General features: G+C 44.5%; 2 protein-coding genes and 1 non-coding gene across 5 annotated transcripts; all 3 read right to left on the reverse strand.

Annotated features, from left to right (window-relative positions):
• Positions 1-30: 30 nt before the first annotated feature.
• On the reverse strand, positions 31-9,485 carry LOC120041657 (enoyl-CoA delta isomerase 1, mitochondrial-like). Of its 3 annotated transcripts, XM_038986525.1 has the most exons (8): positions 9,393-9,435; positions 6,326-6,451; positions 5,787-5,914; positions 4,884-5,030; positions 3,586-3,707; positions 1,862-2,040; positions 900-1,100; positions 31-869 (listed from the first exon to the last, which is right to left on the reverse strand). In XM_038986525.1, the coding sequence occupies exons 1-7, from the start codon at positions 9,433-9,435 to the stop codon at positions 934-936; spliced, it is 912 nt and encodes a 303-aa protein (XP_038842453.1). In that variant the 3' UTR covers positions 31-869; positions 900-933. The 3 variants fall into 3 exon arrangements, with proteins under 3 accessions (XP_038842453.1, XP_038842452.1, XP_038842454.1); XM_038986524.1 differs by having other exon boundaries at positions 31-1,100; positions 9,393-9,485; XM_038986526.1 differs by lacking the exons at positions 31-869; positions 900-1,100 and adding an exon at positions 1,109-1,243 and having other exon boundaries at positions 9,393-9,485.
• A 4,567-nt stretch (positions 9,486-14,052) lies between these two features.
• LOC120041669 (UPF0472 protein C16orf72 homolog) lies at positions 14,053-26,665 on the reverse strand. The gene is made up of 4 exons (XM_038986535.1): positions 26,297-26,665; positions 24,907-24,990; positions 23,048-23,338; positions 14,053-16,514 (listed from the first exon to the last, which is right to left on the reverse strand). The coding sequence occupies exons 1-4, from the start codon at positions 26,490-26,492 to the stop codon at positions 16,252-16,254; spliced, it is 834 nt and encodes a 277-aa protein (XP_038842463.1). The 5' UTR covers positions 26,493-26,665; the 3' UTR covers positions 14,053-16,251.
• A 137-nt stretch (positions 26,666-26,802) lies between these two features.
• LOC120041671 lies at positions 26,803-26,963 on the reverse strand. Its single transcript, XR_005475917.1, has one exon. It is a non-coding gene; the product is annotated as a small nucleolar RNA SNORA14 (small nucleolar RNA).
• Between the last annotated feature and the right edge of the window lie 446 nt (positions 26,964-27,409).

The following is a 27,409-nucleotide window of genomic DNA, read 5'->3' on the forward strand; positions in this document are numbered from 1 at the left end:
GACATCAAAGAACATGAAACTCAACACACATTCAATGGAAGGTATTTTAAAGATGTTTACTTGCAAACCAACAGTACAGGAGAAGATCATACGAAGAAAAAACAAAACATTATGTTCACAGACAAAGGCAAGATGACATACTGTACAATCAGCTACATCGTAACAGTGCTCTGTGTTTCAGTCCAGACAGTCAAACATTGTGGCAGGGGGAAATAAGGCCGGGGGTGTGTTCATTAGGATCCAAACGGGACAAAACAGGGAGTGAACTACCTCATTTTGTCCAATAAGAAACGCTAGTTTCAAAAAACCATATATGACAGGGTAGCGTCTCAACTGGCACCCCTATTCCCTATATAGTGCACTACTTTTGACCAGGGCCTATAGGGGTAGTGCACTACATAGAGAATTAGGGTGCTATTTGAGATGTAACCAGTGGGTGTCTCTCAATAAGTGAAAGGAGACAAGCAGAGGGAGGCAGACTATTGAGACTCACCCCCAGGTTACTTTCACATGTGTGCCTGGGCATCAGAAGACATCCTCTTCAAGGATGGCTGCGTTCCAATAATCTCTCCTTTACTCCTGAAGGGTGCACTCGTTCCCCACAAAAATGTCCTTTCAAATCCGTGAAGGGAAGAGAACAAGTTCACACAGGAGAAAGGAGAGATAATTGGGACGTAGCCCCCTATTCCCTATATCGTGCACTACTTTTGACCAGGGCCCTTTTAGGGACCGGGGAGCCGTTAGAAGCCCTAAAGGGGACCGGGGAGCCGTTAGAAGCCCTAAACGGGACCGGGGAGCCGTTAGAAGCCCTAAACGGGACCGGGGAGCCGTTAGAAGCCCTAAAGGGGACCGGGGAGCCGTTAGAAGCCCTAAACGGGACCGGGGAGCCGTTAGAAGCCCTAAAGGGGACCGGGGAGCCGTTCGGGCCCCAGACTAGGCCTTTCTACTCTTGAGCATCTCCAGGTACATGCGGAGGGACTTCTGGATGGAGTCTTTAGTGATGAAGCTCACAAAGTTGGTGATGTCAGCTTCCCTGTTGGACAGCAGCTTGTCAATGGTCGGTTTCCTCATCATGGACTTGGTGATCTGTCTGGCATGGTCTGGAGGGAGAGGAGAGGTGTTTATATACACACAGATATAACACACTGATCTATCTGTCTGGCATGGTCTGGAGGGAGAGGAGAGGTGTTTATGTAATATATACACACAGATATAACACACTGATCTATCTGTCTGGCATGGTCTGGAGGGAGAGAAGAGGTGTTTAGTGTTCATATACAGTACCAGTCAATAGTTTGGACACCTACTCATTCAAGGGTTTGTCTTTATTTTTACTAGAGTGGCTACTTTGAAGAATCGAAAACTCTGACGAAGGCCGTGAGGCCAATACATATAGCTTATTAAATAGCAGTGACACCAGCCAGAGAGGGTATTTTGACCTGGTACAGCCAGAGAGAGAGAGAGAGAGAGCGAGAGAGCGAGAGAGCGAGAGAGCGAGAGAGAGAGAGAGAGAGAGAGAGAGAGAGAGAGAGAGAGTATTCTGACCTGGTACAGCCAGAGAGAGAGAGAGTATTCTGACCTGGTACAGCCAGAGAGAGAGAGAGTATTCTGACCTGGTACAGCCAGAGAGAGAGAGTATTCTGACCTGGTACAGCCAGAGAGAGTATTCTGACCTGGTACAGCCAGAGAGAGAGAGAGAGAGAGAGAGAGTATTCTGACCTGGTACAGCCAGAGAGAGAGAGAGAGAGAGAGAGAGTATTCTGACCTGGTACAGCCAGAGAGAGTATTCTGACCTGGTACAGCCAGAGAGAGAGAGAGTATTCTGACCTGGTACAGAGAGAGAGAGAGAGAGTATTCTGACCTGGTACAGCCAGCCACTTGGACATGGTGTCCTGTGCAGTGGAGAGGACCTGGTCCTCAGGTACTAACTGGTCCACCAGGCCGATCTTCAGGGCATCAGGAGCGCTGTACAACAGACCCAGCTCCAACGACAGCTCTGCTGCCCGGTTACCAACCGTGTTCACCAGCGTGTCCTTAAACCTGGACCGCAACATGACCGCAACATGACCACAACCACATTCAGCACCACACACACTACAGAGACCATGACCACAACATGACCACAACCACATTCAGCACCACACACACTACAGAGACCATGACCACAACATGACCACAACATGACCACAACCACATTCAGCACCACACACACTACAGAGACCATGACCACAACATGACCACAACATGACCACAACATGACCACAACCACATTCAGCACCACACACACTACAGAGACCATGAACACAACATGACCACAACATGACCACAACCACATTCAGCACCTCACACACTACAGAGACCATGAACACAACATGACCACAACATGACCACAACCACATTCAGCACCTCACACACTACAGAGACCATGACCACAACATGACCACAACATGACCACAACCACATTCAGCACCACACACACTACAGAGACCATGAACACAACATGACCACAACATGACCACAACATGAATACAACCACATTCAGCACCACACACACTAGAGACCATGACCACAACATGACCACAACCACATTCAGCACCTCACACACTACAGTGACCATAAACACAGTGTGTGTGTATTAGTGTGTGTGTGTATATTAGTGTGTGTGTATAAGTTTGTGTATATTAGTGTGTGTATATTAGTGTGTGTGTGTATTAGTGTGTGTGTATAAGTTTGTGTATATTAGTGTGTGTGTATTAGTGTGTGTGTATAAGTTTGTGTATATTAGTGTGTGTGTATAAGTTTGTGTATATTAGTGTGTGTGTGTGTATAAGTTTGTGTATATTAGTGTGTGTGTATTAGTGTGTGTGTGTATGTATATTAGTGTGTGTGTATTAGTGTGTGTGTATATTAGTGTGTGTGTATTAGTGTGTGTGTATTAGTGTGTGTATATTAGTGTGTGTATAAGTTTGTGTATAAGTTTGTGTATATTAGTGTGTGTGTATTAGTGTGTGTGTATTAGTGTGTGTGTGTGTGTATGTATATTAGTGTGTGTGTATTAGTGTGTGTGTATAAGTTTGTGTATATTAGTGTGTGTGTATAAGTTTGTGTATAAGTTTGTGTATATTAGTGTGTGTGTGTATTAGTGTGTGTGTGTATTAGTGTGTGTGTATTAGTGTGTGTGTATAAGTTTGTGTGTATAAGTTTGTGTGTATAAGTTTGTGTGTATAAGTTTGTGTATATAAGTGTGTGTATATTAGTGTGTGTATATTAGTGTGTGTGTATTAGTGTGTGTGTATTAGTGTGTGTGTATAAGTTTGTGTATATTAGTGTGTGTGTGTATTAGTGTGTGTATATTAGTGTGTGTGTATTAGTGTGTGTGTATTAGTGTGTGTGTGTATTAGTGTGTGTGTGTATTAGTGTGTGTGTGTATTAGTGTGTGTGTGTATTAGTGTGTGTGTGTATTAGTGTGTGTGTGTATTAGTGTGTGTGTATTAGTGTGTGTGTATTAGTGTGTGTGTATTAGTGTGTGTGTATTAGTGTGTGTGTATTAGTGTGTGTGTGTATTAGTGTGTGTGTGTGTCTCACCAGAAGGGAGCTACGATGCCGAGCTGAGTCTCGTTGAGTCCGATGCTGTAGCGAGGGTTATCAGCCATGATCCTATAGTCACATCCAAGAGACATGAGACAGCCACCTGCTGGACTAGAACCCTATAGACAGAGAGACAGAGGTGGTTATCAGCCATGATCCTATAGTCACATCCAATAGACAGTCGCCTGCTGGACTAGAACTCTATAGACAGAGAGACAGAGGTGGTTATCAGCCATGATCCTATAGTCACATCCAATAGACATGAGACCTGCTGGACTAGAGCCCTATAGACAGAGGTGGTTATCAGCCATGATCCTATAGTCACATCCAATAGACCTGCTGGACTAGAGCCCTATAGACAGAGGTGGTTATCAGCCATGATCCTATAGTCACATCCAATAGACCTGCTGGACTAGAACCCTATAGACAGAGGTGGTTATCAGCCATGATCCTATAGTCACATCCAATAGACATGAGACCTGCTGGACTAGAACCCTATAGACAGAGACAGAGGTGGTTATCAGCCATGATCCTATAGTCACATCCAAGAGACATGAGACAGCCGCCTGCTGGACTAGAACCCTATAGACAGAGAGACAGAGGTGGTTATCAGCCATGATCCTATAGTCACATCCAATAGACATGAGACCTGCTGGACTAGAGCCATATAGACAGAGAGACAGAGGTGGTTATCAGCCATGATCCTATAGTCACATCCAATAGACATGAGACCTGCTGGACTAGAGCCCTATAGACAGAGACGGTTATCAGCCATGATCCTATAGTCACATCCAATAGACATGAGACCTGCTGGACTAGAACCCTATAGACAGAGACAGAGGTGGTTATCAGCCATGATCCTATAGTCACATCCAATAGTCATGAGACCTGCTGGACTAGAGCCCTATAGACAGAGAGACAGAGGTGGTTATCAGCCATGATCCTATAGTCACATCCAATAGACATGAGACCTGCTGGACTAGAGCCATATAGACAGAGAGACAGAGGTGGTTATCAGCCATGATCCTATAGTCACATCCAATAGACATGAGACCTGCTGGACTAGAGCCCTATAGACAGAGAGACAGAGGTGGTTATCAGCCATGATCCTATAGTCACATCCAATAGACCTGCTGGACTAGAACCCTATAGACAGATAAACACATGGGACAGACAGACAGAGACAGACAGACAGAGACAGAGACAGACAGAGACAGACAGAGACAGACAGAGACAGACAGAGACAGACAGAGACAGACAGAGACAGACAGAGACGACTGGGTGTGCTGACTCACGTTGATGGCAGCCATGGTAACCATGTTGGATCCGTAGAGTTTGAGCCACATCTCCTGAACAGCCTTCCAGAACTCTCCACAGCGCTCCGGACTTTTCCCATACATCTCCATGATGTCTAGCCCTGCAGAGAACACCTTGGAGAGGGTCTGGGACACCAAACACACACACAGGGAGAGTTATGATGTCTAGTCCTGCAGAGAACACCTTGGAGAGGGTCTGGGACACCAAACACACACACAGGGGGAGTTATGATGTCTAGTCCTGCAGAGAACACCTTGGAGAGGGTCTGGGACACCAAACACACACACAGGGAGAGTTATGATGTCTAGCCCTGCAGAGAACACCTTGGAGAGGGTCTGGGACACCAAACAAACACACAGGGAGAGTTATGATGTCTAGTCCTGCAGAGAACACCTTGGAGAGGGTCTGGGACACCAAACACACACACAGGGAGAGTTATGATGTCTAGTCCTGCAGAGAACACCTTGGAGAGGGTCTGGGACACCAAACACACACACAGGGAGAGTTATGATGTCTAGTCCTGCAGAGAACACCTTGGAGAGGGTCTGGGACACCAAACACACACACAGGGAGAGTTATGATGTCTAGTCCTGCAGAGAACACCTTGGAGAGGGTCTGGGACACCAAACACACACACAGGGAGAGTTATGATGTCTAGTCCTGCAGAGAACACCTTGGAGAGGGTCTGGGACACCAAACACACACACACAGGGAGAGTTATAGCGTGTATCATGGTTTTGTGACAGGACACGTACGTGTGTGTGTGTGTGTGTGTGTGTGTGTGTGTGTGTGTGTGTGTGTGTGTGTGTGTGTGTGTGTGTGTGTGTGTGTGTGTGTGTGTGTGTGTGTGTGTGTGTGTGTGTGTGTGTGTGTGTACTGACCGAGGTGATGATCAGACCTCTACAACTCCTGTCCATCTCTAGTTTCTCCAGGTTGATACAGAACTCAGTGAGGAAGTCCAGACTCAGACTGTTGACAGGGGGACTCTGCATCCTCAACACTGCTACACCTGGAGAGGGAGGAGGAGGGGGGAGAGGGATGAGAGGGGGAGAGGGAGGAGGGATGAGTACCTGTGGGTTGTCTACCCTGATGTAAACAGTACCTGATACCTCCAGGACCAGGGCTGTCTACTCTGATGTAAACAGTACCTGTGGTCTCCAGGACCAGGGCTGTCTACCCTGATGTAAACAGTACCTGATACCTCCAGGACCAGGGCTGTCTACCCTGATGTAAACAGTACCTGATTCCTCCAGGACCAGGGCTGTCTACCCTGATGTAAACAGTACCTGATACCTCCAGGACCAGGGCTGTCTACCCTGATGTAAACAGTACCTGTGGTCTCCAGGACCAGGGCTGTCTACCCTGATGTAGGGGACAGGGTGCCATTTGGGACAGGTAAAGAAGCTGTGCAGGGGTGTACCTGTACTGCTGTCCAGGTCCACCTTGATCTTAGGTGAGGTAGAGTTGTTCCTCTGCTGCAGAGAGAAGCACGGCGACACACACTCTCTCCCATGTCTACTGTGGATGGACAACTGGGACAACACACCTGCCAAAGAACATCAACAATATAATAATAAAACAAAACAATAACAAAATAATAATATAACACGTGAACTTAATAATATAACAATATAATAACATTATACTGTGTGTTATAGGGAAATAATGCCCACTCTAGAACTCCCTTCAAGCCAATCAGAAAGGAGTATTCAAAAATGCCATGGTATAAAATAATATCAACAAAATATAAACACACCACACCATGTTTACTGTGTATAGACACAGACCACATTTTAGATAATTTTTCGGCTTTAAAAAAAACTAAAATTGACGTCTGTTCAATTATTTGAATTCCATTTTCGTTCCGTCATTGCGCTGCAGTTTCTCTAGAGATAAATCTGATCATGCTTGAACTGTGCGATATAGTAGGGACTTTAGTTTCCAACATACCAATGTTCTACATAGTTTACCACAGAAAAAGGTGATAATTAACTACAATGACCATAATCCATTGCGTGGCTACTTGTCCTGTCTGTTTCTTTTATGCCTGCTACATAAGAGAAGAATGCGTGATCAAGAGGGGAAACAGAAGTTGCTTGGCGAGGTATTGGTTTTCAGCAGTCATAAAAGCCATATTTACTGTGAAGAACTACTAAAATAGTGAAGTTGACAGGCAGCAGCTCTATAGAGATGAGATGACTTGGAATGAGATAATAACAATGTCATTAAATAAAACTAATGTAATATACAAACAACTGAAATATTGTATTAAAGTAAAGTGAATAAGTGATGGTTAATAAGTGATAAGCAGTAATGGGCAGTCACTACCATCATGGGACTTTTATTAAATCGCTTTATTCTGTGTTGTTACAGCATTCAACCCACAATGCATTTCATGTTATAAAAAAAAAAAAAAAAATGTACTAATGAAACTGAAAATAGCAATTATTTTCTTTTATCATCGAAACCGAACTGACCTCATAAAGCCCTAATCGCTCAGCACTAGTCAGGAGGCAGAAAACAGCCACCTTCTGTAAATCTGCAGACCATCTTCATTGTAATCAGAGGGCTGATATTAATACTATGCATGTCAGTCTCTCGGCTAGGAGTTGAGGAAAGACTGACTGTGTCACTTATTGTTATATGAAACATTAAGGTGTTGAAAATCCCAAATTGTTTGCATAGTCAACTTACACACAGCTCTGACACACACACTGATCCCACCAGACATGCTACCAGGGGTCTTTTCAGAGTCCCCAAATCCAGAACAAATTCAAGAAAACGTACAGTATTATATAGAGCCATGAGTGCATGGAACTTCCTACCATCTCATATTGCTCAAATTAACAGCAAACCTGGTTTCTACAAACAGATAAAGCAACACCTCACGGCACAAGGCCTCTCCCCTATTTGACCTAGATAGTTTGTGTCTGTATTGATATGTAGGCTACGTGTGCCTTTAAAAAAAATGTATGTAGTTCTGTCCTTGAGCTGTTCTTGTCTAGTGATGTTCTGTATTATGTCATTCTGCATTATGGATCCCAGGAGGAGTAGCTGCTGCTTTTACAACAGCTAATGGAGATCCTAATAAAATACAAAGAAATCTTATGCCCTGCAGGTGTATTCTTGGGGAAGAGGAGTCAGGAACCTTTTCTCTTTATAACAAAAGGAAAGTTGTGCCAACAGCGCAAGGACAATTAAACACAGTTTGTGAACAATGTTTGTCCAGTAAACTCAGGCGGCAAAACTCTTTCCATTTGCAGTAAACGGTTTTCATTGGAAAAGGTTTTGGAATAACGATTCCACCCCTGATAGTTGACATTGTCACTGAAACGATGTGACCCTGTATTATAAGATGATGGCTGTGTCTGAAATGGAACCATATTCACCATATACAGTGAGCTCCAAAAGTACTGGGACAGTGACATGTTTTGGCTCTGTACTTCAGCACTTTGAAATGGTACAATGACTATGAGGTTAAAGTGCAGACTGTTGGCTTTAATTTGAGGGTATTTTCATACATATCGGGTGAACTGTTAAGAAATTACTGCACTTCGTGTACATAGTCCTCCCATTTTAGGGGACCAAAAGTATTGGGACAAATTCACTTATGTCAATTAAAGAAGTAAAAAGTTAAGTATTTGGTCCCATATTCATAGCATGCAATGACTACATCAAGCTTGCGACTACAAATTGGTTGGATGCATTTGCTGTTTGTTTCAGATTATTTTGTACCCAATAGAAATGAAAGGTAAATAATGTATTGAGTCACTTTTATTGTACATTTACATTTAAGTCATTTAGCAGACGCTCTTATCCAGAGCGACTTACAAATTGGTGCATTCACCTTATGATATCCAGTGGAACAGCCACTTTACAATAGTGCATCTAACTCTTTTAAGGGGGGGGGGGGGGGGTTAGAAGGATTACTTTATCCTATCCTAGGTATTCCTTAAAGAGGTGGGGTTTCAGGTGTGGTTGTAAATAAAAATAGATAGTTTCTGAACACTTCTACATTAATGTGGATGCTACCGTGATAATGATGAATGAATCGTGAATAAATGATGAGTGAGAAAGTTAGACACACAAATATCACACCCCCAAGACATACTCTCACAATTACAATAACAGGGTAGGTTAGCATTTTTTGTGGGGGTATGATATGTGTTTAGTTATTTTAGAGATGTTCTTATATGACAACAACTCGCTACGATATATTAGCTAGTTGATATAGTTAGCTACTTGATAGCCCACGCAAACTGACAATGTGACATTACGCGACATAAGGACAGACACAAGCGTTCTGTGAACTTTGCTCTAGTTTCTGAAAGTATCGACTAGTGAAGGGGAGGCTAGCTAGCTAGGTAACTACTTAGCCATGCAATCTAACCACTGATATTCTTGTTTGTTGGGCCATCGAAACTCATGAGAAATAGCCATTAAACTCTTCCTGCTGTTCTTACTCAATGTCAGGTAAGTTCACATACCTGAAAACCCGAATTTAGCGGAATTTCTCAACACATTTGCCATCTCGACTCGTCAAGTTGACACAAACCGGGCGCACACACTGCGGATGGGCTGCTCTGCGCTGGAGGAGGAAATTACAAAGGAGGCGGGGCCAACATATCAGTATTGGCATCTGATTGGATCTGAACGCCGTGACTGTATGTGTATTGTGGGTGTTGAAAACGTGATTCCCCCTATCAGACTGCCGGACTATCAACCACACTGGAAATGTTCGTTTAACAAGGCCCGGTGCCCAGGGTGCGGAGTTTCGTTTTTTAAACCATCCCATTGTTCTTTAAAAATCTTTACCAACCCGGGGCATCGGGCCATGCAAAACGAACTCACCCACTGACAAAGTGGGGGTTGCTTGACAGGGATTGGCTACAGGTTACTTCGAGGGTCAAGGACTGATGACTTGAAGTTGTATGTTTTACGGTCAGTCGACGTACATAGTTAGATACTAATGTATGTTTTACTATTGGTTAAACTCTCGTACCTCATCAGAACCCCAAATATAAGCTTGTTATACTCAAATGTTTGTAAACAAAGTAAATGTAAACAAACACTGTATATATCCTAAAATCATAGTTAAAACTATCATTTTGATATCATGGATGGTCAGTCCTTGCATACACATCTCTTGCTTTGAATTTAAGTTTAAAATTTAAAATATAAATAAACATTTTAAGTTAAAATTTTAAAATGTAAGAATTTAAGCTTTGAGTGGTTACATTTCTCCAGGCCCATCCCTCAGCTTTTTACCAAAACACAGGTGGGGTGCCCGCTTAGTTATTGTTGCAATTAAGGATTCCAGCTTTAAAGGGGAGATACAATGAAACCAACCATGGAAGTATATTGTTGTGAATTCGGTGGGTAGCCCCAACCAAGACTCGAACCCAGGTTTAACAACTGTCAAGCCAACACCTTAACTGTTACGCCAAGTTCGGGATCAAGGCTAAAGCTTATGGTGAGCAGTGGAGGGAATCTTCCTCTTAACGGACCATAAACCTAATCAATCGATCAGATGACTCTATCCTTGTTCCTCTGCAGCAGAGGTCCGCCCAGTCTATTGATCGATCAATCAATCAACCGATGGATCAGATGCCTCCATCTCCATGTTTCTCTGTAAAAGAGGTCCTCCCGGTCCAGGGCTGCTGCTCTGACCCCATCTGGTGGCGTGAAGTGGTGTTGCAACAAGATAAGTACAGTAATGCAGACCGGACAGAACCTATTGGTCCCAGATGACACCCTATTCCTGACATAGTGGAACTACATGCCCTGGTCAAAGGTAGTGCACTATGTAGGGAATTCATTAGGGTTGGAACTAGTGCACTATGTAGGGAATTCATTAGGGTTGGAACTAGGGCACTATGTAGGGAATTCATTAGGGTTGGAACTAGGGCACTAGGTAGGGAATTCATTAGGGTTGGAACTAGGGCACTATGTAGGGAATTCATTAGGGTTGGAACTAGGGCACTGTGTAGGGAATTCATTAGGGTTGGAACTAAGGCACTATGTAGGGAATTCATTAGGGTTGGAACTAGGGCACTAGGTAGGGAATTCATTAGGGTTGGAACTAAGGCACTATGTAGGGAATTAATTAGGGTGGTATTTGGATTGGAACTAGGGCACTACGTAGGGAATTCACTAGGGTTGGAACTAGGGCACTGTGTAGGGAATTCATTAGGGTGGTATTTGCCTTGATGACAGCTTTGCACACTCAAGTGCAGTCGTGAAAACCATCAAGCGTTATGATGAAACTGGCTCTCATGAGGACCACCACAGGAAAGACCCATAGTTACCTCTGCTGCAGTGGATACGTTTATTAGAGTTAACTGCACCTCAGACTGCAGCGCAAATAAATGCTTCACAGAGTTCAAGTAACAGACACATCTCAACATCAACTGTTCAGAGGAGACTGCGTGAATCAGGCCTTCATGGTCGAATTGCTGCAAAGAAACCACTACTAAAAGACACCAATAAGAAGAAGAGACTTGCTTGGGCCAAGAACCCTCTTCCTTGGAGATCTACCGTCCTGTGGGTTTTCAGTCCAACCCTCTTCCTGGAGATCTACCGTCCTGTGGGTTTTCAGTCCAACCCTCTTCCTGGAGATCTACCGTCCTGTGGGTTTTCAGTCCAACCCTCTTCCTGGAGATTTACCGTCCTGTGGGTTTTCAGTCCAACCCTCTTCCTGGAGATCTACCGTCCTGTGGGTTTTCAGTCCAACCCTCTTCCTGGAGATCTACCGTCCTGTGGGTTTTCAGTCCAACCCTCTTCCTGGAGATCTACCGTCCTGTGGGTTTTCAGTCCAACCCTCTTCCTGGAGATCTACCGTCCTGTGGGTTTTCAGTCCAACCCTCTTCCTGGAGATCTACCGTCATGTGGGTTTTCAGTCCAACCCTCTTCCTGGAGATCTGCCGTCCTGTGGGTTTTCAGTCCAACCCTCTTCCTAGAGATCTACCGTCCTGTGGGTTTTCAGTCCAACCCTCTTCCTGGAGATCTACCGTCCTGTGGGTTTTCAGTCCAACCCTCTTCCTGGAGATCTACCGTCCTGTGGGTTTTCAATCCAACCCTCTTCCTGGAGATCTACCGTCCTGCGGGTTTTCAGTCCAACCCTCTTCCTGGAGATCTACCGTCCTGTGGGTTTTCAGTCCAACCCTCTTCCTGGAGATCTACCGTCCTGTGGGTTTTCAGTCCAACCCTCTTCCTGGAGATCTACCGTCCTGTGGGTTTTCAGTCCAACCCTCTTCCTGGAGATCTACCGTCCTGTGGGTTTTCAGTCCAACCCTCTTCCTGGAGATCTACCATCCTGTGGGTTTTCAGTCCAACCCTAATTTAACACATCTGATTCTACTAATTAGCTGCTCAACAAGACCTTAACTAGCTGAATCAGATATGCTAAATTAGGGTTGGACTGAAAACCTACAGGACAGTAGATCTCCAGGAAGAGGGTTGGACAGCCCTGGGTTAGAGTGTTTCCCGTCACCGAACACACCTCTAAACACTTGTGTAGAGCAGAAGGGATTGGATAGGTGTAAGCAATATGCTGAAAATGTTGACCTATCACATTCTTTCAGCTCTACAATAAGTGCCTCTGGGAATAAGATCTGTTCTGGACTCTGACCTGTCTATATTCTAAATGTCAGAGATCTACTCAGTGGGCTGAACACGGCAGAAAGAAATGGAATGTACAGAGCCATCCAGAAGGACATGGAACGTACAGAGCCGTCCAGAAGGACATGGAACGTACAGAGCCTCCAGAAGGACATGGAACGTACAGAGCCGTCCAGAAGGACATGGAACGTACAGAGCCGTCCAGAAGGACATGGAACGTACAGAGCCGTCCAGAAGGACATGGAACGTACAGAGCCGTCCAGAAGGACATGTAACGTACAGAGCCTCCAGAAGGACATGGAACGTACAGAGCCGTCCAGAAGGACATGGAACGTACAGAGCCGTCCAGAAGGACATGGAACGTACAGAGCCTCCAGAAGGACATTCTTAATTGCATTTCCTTGATTCCTCATCCAATGGGGTTTGAAAAGGCGACGAGGAGAGAGAATACGAAGAATGAAGGAAAAGCAATTGAGATTCTTCCCATGGCTGTCCCATTTATCTCTCCTTCCTCCCAGTGTGCACTTGTTCACTTCCTGTCACTGGTTTGAAAGGAAATGACTGGAAATAGAAACATGGTGGGAAACTCCGCCTACGTCTCCACCAATACAATGCTTTTAGATTTGTGTGAAGTAGTGAACGAGTGTACACTTCAAGAGTAAGGAGCTATTATTGGGGCGCAGCCACCCCGTACCTACGTCCTAAATGTTCTACAAACATATCTACCTCCCCATGTGCCCTGGACAGAAGTACTGCACCATGTAGAGAATAGGGTACCCATTTGGCCCTAAGAACTGATCTCTGATCAGGTCTCATATTCACAACGTGTCTCAGAGTATGACCCCTCCCCACTGTCTGTCTATATGATGGTACTCGTTATGATCTGAAAGGTCAAACTGATCCTAGATCAGCACTCCTACTGGGATCAGCTTTGTGAATACGGGTCCTGCTTTCTGACCTCCTATTGGTTAAACCAGGGCTCTATGCTGACTTTAAATGTATTTCTTTTTTAATTTACAAGTTGAAAAATGTAGTCGAACACATAGAAATTTAGGAGGACAATCTACATTATTGTAGGTAATGAAGCTAGAATCCTTAATTGTTCTAGGCTCACTGGTGCTCCTACATAAACAAGTCCAGGAGGCACAGCAACATATTTAGGTGCGTACGAGAGTAAAATGGTGGCACTGTAGAGCTCTGTATCAGGGTTAAAACGGGTTCATGTTAGCTGATCCTAGATCAGAGATTAGGAACAACGGGGGTGTACCGGGGTGTGGCTTGAAACAACGAGTGACGTATTTAAAGGGCAGCGGGAGAATTATTTACTCCCACAACCCAAACCGTCCCTGTTTATTTACCCCCACAACCCAAACCCTCCCTCTTTATTTACCCCCACAACCCTCCCTGTTTAGCACCAATGACTTTTTCTTTGGTACTAAACGCAGCACATGTAAACAAAAACCAAAGCATAGATTGCTGTATTCCATGTCCATACAGGGTAAGAAAACCAACGGCATTTTCTAATAATTCAGGTAAACTATCCCTTTCAGCTTTAATAGTCAGGCAACTGCATCTTTTCACATCAACACAAGTCAATAATGAACACCCATTAGAAGACAGGCTACTTCACAATATCACTTAGTATGGAGCGATGCACTGGATTGGCCATTCATACGGCATACTAAACAGTAGTGTGGACATCGGGATGTAGACCCCTCGCTCACTAAAATAACAATTCTGTCAGTTTGTTTCTGGGGCCTCCACTTTAGCTCCTACCACATCTCTTAATCTGGGGTGGTGTTCAGTATGGCACAGCAGAGCAAAACGTTTTGCAACGGAAAACAAACAAACAGGAGTTTCTCTTCTGGTTTGGGGCATGTTCATTACAGCACAACGTAGCAAAACATTTCAGTCTTTCTCTTCTGGTTTGGGGCATGTTCATTACAGCACAGAGTAGCAAAACATTTCAGTTTGTTTCTCTTCCGTTTAGTGGCAGGTGAACCCCCCCAGTTCCAGAGGGTGGGGAGGTGAAGGTGGTGTCTGGTTGAATACCTCAGGTGGAGGATGGACTGCCTGGTTGGTTCCGGTGGAAGATCAACTTGCATGACTTTAGATGTGAAAAAGAGGCTTAAGTGCAAAAATCCTTATTCCAACTCAGGTAATATGGTGAACACACAACCACACTGAACAGAATACTCAGAAAACATCAACATACTCAGAAGAAAAAGGGGGGCAGAGGTGTAGTGGAGTCGAAACACAGGGTATTTTGCGGGAGCGTTTACCTGTCCCATCTTTTACATACAAAAAAATGCATTGAAAGTTTAGGGAGCATTACATTTACTCACTGTGAACGGCGATCATAGTTTTTACCTTCCTATCCGTCTCCACACTACATCACTGACTGGAGGGTCAGTCTGGCAACAGTCAGATAGCATCCCGGCATTAAGTAACACGGATCATTCCTCAACTGTGAAATACCCCTCAACAGAAAAAGCAAGGCGGTGTATAAATGAACCAACTGCAGCAGAGGTATATGAACCTGAACACTGGGGTTAGTGCAGCAAATAGCACCCTATTCCCTACATAGTGTACTACTTTGACCAGAGTGACCTAAAGGCAAAAAGTTGTTCACTTTATCTAGGGAATAGGGTGGGATTTTGGGACGCTGACCCTGCGGGGCCACTAACATGGCTGCTGAAGCACAGTTGTCAGACAGAAAGGAAGCCTATACAATCAAACATCAACAGCCCTCAGACCCCACAGCCATCAAACTAGACACAGGAGACAGCAGGGCTGCTCCCAAACACCCTGTATAGTGCAACACTTTAGAAAAGGGCCCTATGCTGTAATATATATAGTAGGGTGCTGTGTAGGGACTAGGGTGCTGTGTAGGGACTAGGGTGCTGTGTAGGGACTAGGGTGCTGTGTAGGGACTAGGGTGTAGGGACTAGGGTGCCATTTGGGACACAGTCAGGAAATCTCAAGTGAGGGATGTCCTCCTCTTCATCATCACAGACTGCATCAATGTCCACTGAGCAGGATGACTAACACAAAGCAATAAGTTCTAGCAAAGAAGGCATCTCTCCAACAGAACCACTTCTGGCATCAATCATTATCTAGTTCACTGAGTAACACGTTTTCCACAGCCCTCGTTTCCTTAGGAAGGGAGGAGGGGTGAGGAGAGAGAGAGGTGGGGGCGACAAGTGTAGAGGATCAAGTGGCTTCTTTTTTATTTCAAATCAGCACAGTGCATTTCTCCTCTGAAAGGGGGCTGCATCCAAACCTCCTTGATTTGATGCCTTTCTGTCCTCGCTTCCGTTCCTCATAGTCACAAGCACTGATCAATAAGGCTGCATTTACAAACACAGCCCAATTCTGTTCTGTTGCCCAATTATTGGGAAAAGAACTGATCTGATTGGTCAAAAGTCCCAATTAGTGGAAAAAGATCTGAATTAGGCTACCTGTGTAGATGCAGCCTAACGGGTTTAGGAAGGATTGATGACAGGTTTCCAACAAGCATGCTTTCAGTTTAGACAAGTGCTCTCAACTAGGAAAGGAGACAAGGACAGGAGGACACCACCCACTCAACTAAATGGAAGGCCTCCTTACTCCTCAACGCCGGTTCACTCCACAGCCATACAGCCTTCAGTCTGTCTGTTTGAAGAACCCCCCCCCCCCCCCCCCTCCCACAAAGGTCTCTTAACCCTCCCTGGAGTGCCAGCCCAATCAGATCATCCGGTTGCGTTTATGGGTGGGGGAGTCTGTTATGACGTCATTGCACTGGGCGGAGCTGCGTTTCCTGGGGTTAGCGTCCAGGTGCAGGGCCATCTCCTCGGAGATGAAAGTGTTCAGGTCCACATCATGGAGACCGTTACGCCGACGCCCCACCGGAGTCGACCCACCCCCACCGCCAGCAGCACCCCCCACATGGGTGGGAGAGCCTGGGGTACCGGAACGAACACTGATGCTGGCCATAGCCCCACTTAGACCTGGAGAGAGGAGGAGAGGACAGATTGGGGGGGGGGGGTAAGGTAGGGAGGGGAGAAGGAAAGAAAAACACAAGGTGAAACTCAGTCAACGAACCCTGACTCAGTGAAGACATGAAATACCAAGGAAGTCTGTCTAGGATGCATTTAGGCCCTGGGGCACAATGGTACATCCCCAAATGGCATATTCCCTATAGAAGCACCACTTTGGAGCAGGGTCCATAGGGCTCTGGTCAACAAGGTAGTGAGCTATGAAGGGCAGGGATGGGGAACTGGCGGCCCGCGGGCAGGGATGGGGAACTGGCGGCCCGCGGGCAGGGATGGGGAACTGGCGGCCCGCGGGCAGGGATGGGGAACTGGCGGCCCGCGGGCCACATGAGGTCCTCGGATCAAGTGTTATTTTTTTATTAAACTTTTGGAACTCAGTCGTGGTCTCAACTTAGAATAGTAGAATACACAAGGTGCAATTTCAAAATGTGATTGTGCCTCAGCCGTCTCTCTCCTTATGCAAGTCACTGATAGTAATAGCCGATGTCAACAAAACATCTTTTGGGATTGCAAAGCTAGTTTTGCGGCCTGCTACCTAAACTTGTCATCATGGTCGAATTACTCATATATAATGAAAACCACATGGCAAAATGTGTAGAATGACTGTAAACTTGATTTAAAAACAGCAACATTTTCTCTACACCCCATGGTAAAGACTAGAATTGTACAAAATGAACTCTAAAATGTAAACATTGTCTGCTGTCAAGAGCGGGGCCCACAAATGTTTTCCTCTCGTGACTAGTTCAGATTCGTTTTGGCCCCCACCCCATCGAAGTTGCCCCTCCCTGATGTAGGGAATAGGGTGCAGTGTAGGACCCTGCCTCTGAATGACCAACGCTGATCCTCCAGAGATGTTCAATTTGGTTCAAGTCCAGGCTCTGGCTAGGCCACTCAAGGACACTGACACTTTTCCCAAAGCCACTCCTGCGTTGGCTGTGTGCTTACGGTTGTTGTCCTGTTGGAAGGTGAACCGTCGCCCCAGTCGGAGGTCCTGAGCGCTCTGGAGCAAGTTTTCATTCTCTGAACTTTGCTTTGTTCATCTTTCCCTCGATCCTGACTAGTCTCCCAGTCCCTGCCGATGAAAAACATTCCCCCCAGCATGATGCTGCCACCACGCTTCACCGTGGGGATGGTGCCAGGTTTTCCCCCCCAGACGGGACGCTTGTCATAAAGGCCAAAGATTTCAATCTGGGTTTTAGCAGACCAGAGAATCTTGTTTCTCATGGTCAGAGTCTTTAGGTACCTTTTTGGCAAACTCCAAGCAGTTTTACTGAGGAGTGGCTTCTGTCTGACCACTCTACCATAAAGGCCTAATTGGAAGAGTGCTGCAGAGATGGTTCTCCTTCTGGAAGGTTCTCCCATCTCCACAGAGGAACTCTGTCAGACTGACCAGCAGATTCTTGGTTACCTCCCAGACCAAGGCCCTTCTCCCCCGAATGCTCAGTTTGGCCGGGCGGCCAGCTCTAGGAAGAGAGTCTTGGTGTTTCCAAAATGGAATAAGTTAAGAGCCCACTGTGTTCTTGGGGACCTTCAATGCTGCAGACATTTTTTTGGTACCCATAACCAGATCTGTGCCTTGACACAATCCTGTCTTGGAGCTCGAAGGTCAATTCCTTCAACCTCATGGCTTGGTTTTTGCTCTGACATGCACTGTCAACTGTAGGACCTTATATAGACAGGTGTGTGCCTTTACAAATCATGTCCATCAATTGAATTTACCACAAATGGACTCCAATCAAGTTGTAGAAACATCTCACGGATGATCAATGGAAACAGAATTCACCTGAGCTCAATTTCGAGTCGCATATGGTATGGTAGAGTGGCCTTGTTTTTTTAAATTAAAGTAACATTTTTTAAAAACAGTTTTTTTCTTTGTCATTATGGGGTATTGTGACATCATTATGAGGTATTGTGTAGATTAATGAGGACATATTATTTAATAGATTTTAGAAGGCTGTAACATAAAATGTGGAGGGGGGGAAAAAAATCAGGGGGTCTGAATACTTTATGAAGGCACTGTATCTGTATTTACTGTGCAGTGCCATGTCCCCTCTGACCCTGACCATTAGAACTAGATATCTGTGTATTTACTGTGCAGTGCTATGTCCCCTCTGACCCTAACCATTAGAACTAGATATCTGTGTATTTACTGTGCAGTGCTATGTCCCCTCTGACCCTAACCATTAGAACTAGATATCTGTGTATTTACTGTGCAGTGCTATGTCCCCTCTGACCCTAACCATTAGAACTAGATATGTGTATTTACTGTGCAGTGCTATGTCCCCTCTGACCCTAACCATTAGAACTAGATATCTGTGTATTTACTGTGCAGTGCTATGTCCCCTCTGACCCTAACCATTAGAACTAGATATCTGTGTATTTACTGTGCAGTGGTGTGTCCCCTCTGACCCTAACCATTAGAACTAGATATCTGTGTATTTACTGTGCAGTGCCATGTCCCCTCTGACCCTAACCATTAGAACTAGATATCTGTGTATTTACTGTGCAGTGCCATGTCCCCTCTGACCCTAACCATTAGAACTAGATATCTGTGTATTTACTGTGCAGTGCTATGTCCCCTCTGACCCTAACCATTAGAAATAGATATCTGTGTATTTACTGTGCAGTGCTATGTCCCCTCTGACCCTGACCATTAGAAATAGATATATCTGTGTATTTACTGTGCAGTGCTATGTCCCCTCTGACCCTGACCATTAGAACTAGATATCTGTGTATTTACTGTGCAGTGCTATGTCCCCTCTGACCCTGACCATTAGAACTAGATATCTGTGTATTTACTGTGCAGTGCTGTGTCCCCTCTGACCCTAACCATTAGAACTAGATATCTGTGTATTTACTGTGCAGTGCTATGTCCCCTCTGACCCTAACCATTAGAACTAGATATCTGTGTATTTACTGTGCAGTGCTGTGTCCCCTCTGACCCTAACCATTAGAACTAGATATCTGTGTATTTACTGTGCAGTGCTGTGTCCCCTCTGACCCTGACCATTAGAACTAGATATCTGTGTATTTACTGTGCAGTGCTATGTCCCCTCTGACCCTGACCATTAGAACTAGATATCTGTGTATTTACTGTGCAGTGCTATGTCCCCTCTGACCCTAACAATTAGAAGTAGATATATCTGTGTATTTACTGTGCAGCGAGCTGCCCAGTGGCACGAGCCTACCAGACGAGCTACATGCCTTCTATGCTTGCGTCGAGGAAAGCAACAATGAACCATGCATGAGAGCACCAGCTGTTCCGGACTCAGAGTATGCACTGACCAGCTGGCAAATGTCTCCACTAACATTTTCAACCTCTCCCTGACCCAGTCTGTAATACCTACATACGTTTCAAGCAGACCAACATAATCCTTGAGCCCAAGAATGCCAAGGTAACCGGTCTAAATGACTATCTCGTCGCCTCATCACTATGCTAAGGACCCTAGGACTAAATACCTCCCTCTGCAAATGGGATCCTGGACTTCCTGATGGGCCGTCCCCAGGTGGTAAGTGTAGCCAACACCATCTGCCATGCTGACCCTCAACATGGGGGCCCCTCAGGAGTGCGTGCTTAGTCCTCTCCTGTACTCCCTGTTCACCCACGACTGCGTGGCCTGGCACAACTCCAAAGCCATCATTAAGTTTGCCAACAACAGGACAGTGGTCCCTCAGGAGGCTGAAAAGATTTGGAATGGGCCCTCAGATCCTCAAACGCTTCTACAGCTGCACCATTGAGAGCATCTTGACTGGCTGCATCAACACTTGGTATGGCAACTGCTTGGCAACCGACTGCAAGGCGCTACAGAGGGTAGCGCGTACAGCCCAGTACGTCACTGGAGCCGAGCTCCCTGCCATCCAGGACCTCTACACCAGGCGGTGTCAGAAGAAGGCCCTAAATATTGTTAAAGGCTCCAGCCACCCAAGCCATACTGTTCTCTCTGCTACTCCATGGCAAACGGTACCGATGCACCAAGTCTAGAACGAACAGGACCCTGAACAGCTTCTATCCCCAGGCCATAAGGCTGCTAAATAGTTAACCAATAGCTACCCGGACTATCTGCATTGACCCTATTTGACTCATCACATACGTTGCTGATACTGTTTATTATCTGTCACTTTATTCCTAATTATATGTACATCTCTACCTCAATTACCTCGTACCCCTGCATGTCGACTCTGTACTGGTGCCCAGTATACAAAGACAATGTATCGTTCGTCATTGCCAGGGATGCGGGTTCGATTCCCACAGGGACCAGAACCAAATAGTTTCAAATGTAAATCGCTGTGGATAAGAACATCTGCTAAATGACGAAAAAAGTCACTTGTGTATTTATTATTACATATTTTCTTTTTCTATTATTTCTCCATTTTCTTTCTCTCTGCATTGTTGGGGAAGGGCTCGTAAGTCAACATTTCACTGTTAGTCTACACCGGTTGTTGACCAATAAAATTGTATTTGACTTGGAGCCAAGTTTCAGACCAAGCACATGTCAAAATCCACAAAGAAATCATTGATTGGCCACAGCATCTACATTTTGTAATGGCCATCTCAGTCAACGGACATGAAACACATTGAAAACCTGTGGTTTGGATTGAAGAGGGCATTCCATAATAGCAGACGAAAAATATCAAGGATCTGGAAAGATTCTGTATGGAGGAATGGTCCAACGGTTTCTCCAACACAAAACATATCAGAAAAAGGCTCAGTGTCATTACCCTTGCAAGACGAGGTATTGAAAACAGGGGCATCAACCATTTTGATCCCCGAGAGAAAACAGTTACTTGTTGAACCAAATCTCTTTCTCGGCTCAATTATATTAGAATAAAATGATACACACTACCTGTCAAAAGTTTTAGAACACCTACTCATTTCAAGGGTTTTTCTTTATTTTTTTTACCATGTTCTACATTGTAGAATAGTGAAGACATCAAAACTATGAAATAACACATGGAATCATGTAGTAACCAAAAGTTTTATACAAATCAAAACATATTTTATATTTGAGATTTTTCAAATAGCCACCCTTTGCCTTGATGACAGCTTTTGCACACACTTGGCAATATCTCAACCAGCTTCACCCGGAATGCTTTTCCAACAGTCTTGAAGGAGTTCCCACACATGCTGAGCATTTGTTGGCTGCTTTTCCTTCACTCTGCGGTCCGACTCCTCCCAAACCATCTCAATTGGGTTGATGTCGGGGGATTGTGGAGGTCAGGTCATCTGATGCAGCACTCCATCGCTCTCTTCCTTGGTCAAATAGCCCTTACACAGCCTGGAGGTGTGTTGGGTCATTGTCCTGTTGAAAAACAAATGATAGTCCTACTAAGCGCAAACCAGATGGGATGGCGTATCGCTGCAGAATGCTGTGGTTGCCATGCTGATTAAGTGTGCCTTGAATTCTAAATAAAATCACAGACAATGTCACCAGCAAAGCACCCCCACACCATCTCCATGCTTTACGGTTGGAAATACACATACGGAGATCATCCGTTCACCCACACAGCAAACACAAAGACATGGCGGTTGGAACCAAAAATCTCCAATTTGGACTCCAGACCAAAGGACAAATTTCCACTAGTCTACTGTCCATTGCTCGTGTTTCTTTGCCCGAGCAAGCCTCTTCTTATTGCTGCCCTTTAGTAGTGGTTTCTTTGCAGCAATTTGACAATGGAAGCTGATTCACAGTCTCCTCTGAACAGTTGATGTTGAGATGCGTCTGTTATTTGGACTCTGTGAAGCATTAATTTGGGCTGCAATGTCTGAGGCTGGTAACTCTAATGAACTTATCCTCTGCAGCAGAGGTAACTCTGGGTCTTCCTTTCCTGTGGCGGTCCTCATGAGAGCCAGTTTCATCATAGAGCTTGATGGTTTTTGCAAATGCACTTGAAGAAACTTTCAAAGTTATTGACATTTCCCATATTGACTGACCTTCATGTCTTAAAGTAATGGACTGTTGTTTCTCTTTGCTTATTTGAGCTGTTCTTGACATAATATGGACTTGGTCTTTTACCAAATATCTTCTGTATACCACCACTACCTTGTCACAAAACAAATGATTGGCTCAAATGAATTAAGGGAAGAAATTCCACAAATGTACTTGTAAGGCACACCTGATAATTGAAATGCATTCCAGGTGACTACCTCATGAAGCTGGTTGAGAGAATGCCAAGAGTGTGTAAAGCTGTCATCAAGGCAAAGGGTGGCTATTTCAAGAACCTCAAATATATTTTGATTTGTTTAACACTTAATTCCTTAATGTGTTATTTCATAGTTTTGATGTCTTCACTATTATTCTACAATGTAGAAAATAGTAAAAATAGAGAAAAACCCTTGAAATATTGCCCGTTCTAAAACTTTTGACCGGTAGTGTAACTTCCCCATTTTTTTTAACCATAAAATATAGCTCAATACTCAAATTGTTGATTTTATACAGTCATTTTTGCCCACCTTTAACAAGGCTGTCACTGTATATCTGTGTATTTACCATGCAGTGCGATGGCCTCTCTGAAGGGCTGGAGGTCAGCCTCCACAGAGGAGTCAGTCTCAGGGGCCGGGGGAGGCCGGTTAGGGGAGACCATGGTCAGTCTGTGTCCTGGGGTGAGGGTGGCTCTGGAGCTCCGGGGGGGTGGGGCCCGACCACACAGGAAGCTGATGAGGTCCTCTCGCCGGATGGTTCTCCTCCTTTTCTTCACCCAGGCCAGCACATCCTTGTTGCGACGCTGGTGGCCGATCTGTATACCTAGGTCGTAGCTACGCTGGTGGGCCTCCACAGACTCTGTGGGGGGGGGGGGGGGGGCAGAAAGAGAGAAAGGAATGTGTGTGACATTGAGTGAGAAAGTGTGAGAGAAAGTGTGTGCGTGTGTGAGAAAGAGAGAATGTGTGATGAGACTTGGTTGAAGATTCCTTTGTGTAGCCTGAGTGAAACGTGTGACTAACAGTTGACAGTTCACTATAGAAGTATAGGCAGCCCCCCCCCTTCCAGAGGTTGCCAGTCAGACAGCACAGATGCTGGAATCATGATCCTGGAGAGCCACAGGGTATGGAGGCTTTTGTCCTAGTCTAGCACTAACACACATGATTCAACTATTCTCAGGGACTCTTGATGATCAGCTGAATCAGATGTGTTAGTGCTGGACTGGACTTAGCCGTTGAACATGACTCTTCCAATACACATTAGTTATTGGACCAAGGCGTCTTCTGTAGGGGGGAGTTTTGATAAGAGCCTCGGCGCTCAGTCTGAACATTAACATGCATCACTTGAGGTAAGGTCTGTATGCTTCCAAAACTATATATATATCTTTCATATCAGCAAGAAATCATTTTCAAAAAACAAAAAAGGTAAAATTGATACACACCTTTATAGGGTTCCCACAGTGCCATATCTCCATGTTACAGAGGCCATCACCTGTGCTAATTAGCTATGTGCTCCGAACACCTGTGTAAGCATCTCGGGAAGCGCAGCACAAGTGTAGTTTCATTTGATCAGGCGCCCATAGCTGTGTGGATCTGTAACTGCTACAGTAAGTGTATCATTTTTTTCTCTCTCTCACTGATGAAAGATAAGGGCCATATGTTTCGACAGCCGTATCCAAGCGATGATTATTGACTTTTCTAAACCTTAAAAATACAGTGTCGAGATTGTAGTTCACACGAGCCAGTCGTTGGCGAAGGTGGTGGCTGAAAACTGTAGGGAGAACTAATAACTAACTGAATGCCGACTAGAGTTTGAGAGTCAGGCTGCTCTCCAGGACCAGAACTTGAGAGAACGGCTATAAATGGCGAGCTGGTCAATATTCAGCTGACTAGAAGAGGCTTGTTTACAAGTTTCTATCTATCTACTAATCAATACATGTCCTGTTTACACCAGAATGACAAAGGATTTAAATTGTTATTTATTTAACTAGGCAAGTCAGTTAAGAACAAATTCTTATTTTCAATGATGGCCTAGGAACAGTGGAACTGCCTTGTTCAGGGGCAGAACGACATATTTGTACCTTGTCAGCTCAGGGATTCGAACTTGCAACCTTTCGGGTACTAGCCCAACGCTCTAACCACTAGGCTACCCTGCCACCTATGGACTTTTATGATGAGCCTTTGGTCCTAAACTTTTTTTGGCTACTGTACATTTAGCTCTGTCCCGACTACCCTTTACTGAGTCTTCTGAAGTAACCTACCCCTGTGGTAGGCCAAGTATCGTGACAACTACTGTGCAAATCAATACATGCTTAGACTACAGCAGAACGATAATGAAAAGCCTATGGACTGTTATGATGATCCTATACTGTCGTGAAAGCAAGTTAGAAGACAAGAAACTGAAAACACTTGAGTGTCCCTGACACCTACCTTTGTACAGGTTGGTCACGGCTGTGGCAGCGTTCTGAAAGGGCACCCACAAAGAAAGCCCGCCCTGTTGGTGACATACTCGGTCTGTCGAGACAACACACCAACAAAAACATTACAGGTTTGTTGGATTTTCCTACTAAGATAGATAGCCTGGTTGACAACAGTTTACATAAATAGCCTGGTTGACAACAGTTTACATAAATAGCAAGTTAGGCCCCAATTATTGTACAGTAATCCCACTTTAGTAGTACATGATACAAAGGCAACACATGAGACTGAAAGCGTCTTGATTACAGGAGACAGTTTTTATTCGCCATTTTGTCTTGCATCTAGAGTTGCAGGCGGCCTTTGGAATAAAAATAACTGTCAGCCAGCACTAGATGGCCAACTCGACAGTTTATGAGCACGAGTGCATAACGCACCAACTAAAGTTGCCCTTTCAGCAGGAAAGTTGCAGTCGTAAATTATAAATACTTGATACCTTAGTAACTAAATAATTTATGGTTACGATAGTTCAGTATATCTATGAGAAGTATTACAGTAGCAGATAAGAATTCTCAATAACCCCAAAGCCAATAGTAAATCTTCGCCATTTTGTTTAATTTTCAGTATGCATTGATAAAACTCGGGTTATTCGTTGATTGTAGACTTAAACCAAAACGGATAATATAACTTACATGTATATCTATGGTAAGTAATATTAGCCCCACACACCTAACAAAAAGGCAACACTGAAAGATGCAATCTGTCACAAGGGAATGTCGCGTAGCGATGATTGTTGTTTCCATCGCCATTTTGTTTCTCTAATACATGCACTCAACAGCGTTTAACGTTAGCTACTTGTTCACTGACATTGTCGGACTCGCAGTTTCTCTAACCAGATGGTTAACTCAGTAACAGTATAAACCATATTAGTTTAAAGACTGGATTAGATAGCTATTCAACTAACTTATCTACCAAAAGTGTGTTGGCTGGTCATGTTGCTTGGCAGTTATCGTTAACTAGTTATTAGACGATAACGTTGGCGAACAACAGCCAGATCAAACTACTAACGTGTAAGGAATTGTTTAGTTTCATAAAGATACATTTGGGTGTTCTGTTTTACTAACACAAAAAAACGAGCAAACTATAATTACGGGATGTCTTGACTTAAGACGGCAGACAGTTGCTACAGTACAGTAGCTAGCTAACCAGCTGATCAGCTGAGCTGGTAAACTAGCTAGTTGGCTACTAGCTAGGTAGCTAGTTGGCTACTAGCTAGGTTGCTACCATTAGCTAGTTCCCACCGCCACTAACAGTGACTGAGTAGCATAGCAAGCTCAGTAACAAGGCACAGGAGTGGCAGCCGACTAACGTAAGTTAGTTAGCTAGTTCTGGTCTTGTCTCGGACCTTTGTAGAGCTGAGCCACAGCAGTGGCGGAATTCTGGAAGAGATGCCATAATTTATCCTGGTCGTTATCGGCCTCCTCCTCGTTTGACTCCCTTTGCTCCGCTTCGGCCAAACACTGCCGCTCCCATTTTGAGAACCAATGTTCGGGTCCGTGTTCCTGAATCTCCGGGTCTCCGTCTTTCTTCTTCTCCTCCATTTACCACGCTAAAACCTCAGGTAGATTACAACTTTAGTATGTCGATTAATAAATTAATTGGCGATGCGAATAAATGTCCGTTAGTAAATTCATAAATTTTGTTATTACTTAATAGCTGTTTCTCAAACCGACTACTCCGGTCTGAAAATACTCTTCAACTAGTTTGGACGTTGCAGACGTCCGCCTATATAAAAGTCATACTACCGTGTTGTCGTTTCTACTCCGCCTCTATTTCAAGCAGTGATTGGCTAGTATGGCTCTGGGTCGTGGCTTCAGGTTTGTGCTGAAGATTTCAGTGGACCACAGAAACATCTGTCATAGAAATGACATAAAGGAACGCCACGAAAATTCTTAGCTACTTAAGCTTGTGTGAGAAGCAAAAAGCTATGCTTTTAGGTTTCCACTAGAATTTATAGCCATTCAAAATTTATGGAAGCCCATTCCCGCCACCAAAAACATTTTGAAATGTTAATACTATCGAAACATTTAGAGCTACTAGCTACATTTTTTTTAATGCTATCTCAAAATGTAAAGACACTAAGTCAACATTTCGAAATAGTAAGTCAACATTTGGAGATGCTAACTAAAACTTTTGAAATACGTAAGTCAACGTTTCAAGATACTAACTCAAAATTGTGAGATACTAACTCGACATTTAGAGAAAATTGAACATACAAATAGGATATGTTTCTTAATTTGTAGCATAATGTGGCGGTTTCCATCTACCCACATTGCAAAGATCAGCACAGCAGGGCCGCTGGCAAATGTGTAGTGAGCTGGCATTTGCCCCAAAATTTGGGCTAAAAATATTAACAAAAAAGTGTTGAAAAGAGGGACTAAGTACTGTTGTTTAGACTGATTTGCCTCATGATTTGTCAACTCGTGCACAATAAATCTGAGCTTCTGTCTGATCTACT

Source organism: Salvelinus namaycush, unplaced genomic scaffold (genome assembly GCF_016432855.1).
Source record: "Salvelinus namaycush isolate Seneca unplaced genomic scaffold, SaNama_1.0 Scaffold5, whole genome shotgun sequence".
Classification (NCBI taxonomy): domain Eukaryota; kingdom Metazoa; phylum Chordata; class Actinopteri; order Salmoniformes; family Salmonidae; genus Salvelinus; species Salvelinus namaycush.

Coding starts and splice junctions, on each gene's coding strand:
- LOC120041669 (XM_038986535.1), bottom strand. CDS start 26,492: ATGGAGGAGAAGAAGAAAGACGGAGACCCGGAGATTCAGGAACACGGA. Junction 24,991..26,296: donor TGTGGCTCAGCTCTACAAAG/GTCCGAGACAAG, acceptor TTGTCTCGACAG/ACCGAGTATGTCACCAACAG. Junction 16,515..23,047: donor AGAGGCCATCGCACTGCATG/GTAAATACACAG, acceptor TCCTCTCTCCAG/GTCTAAGTGGGGCTATGGCC.
- LOC120041657 (XM_038986524.1), bottom strand. CDS start 9,435: ATGGCAAATGTGTTGAGAAATTCCGCTAAATTCGGGTTTTCAG. Junction 2,041..3,585: donor GGCATCGTAGCTCCCTTCTG/GTGAGACACACA, acceptor GTTGCGGTCCAG/GTTTAAGGACACGCTGGTGA. Junction 1,101..1,861: donor CAAGTGGCTGGCTGTACCAG/GTCAGAATACTC, acceptor CTCTCCCTCCAG/ACCATGCCAGACAGATCACC.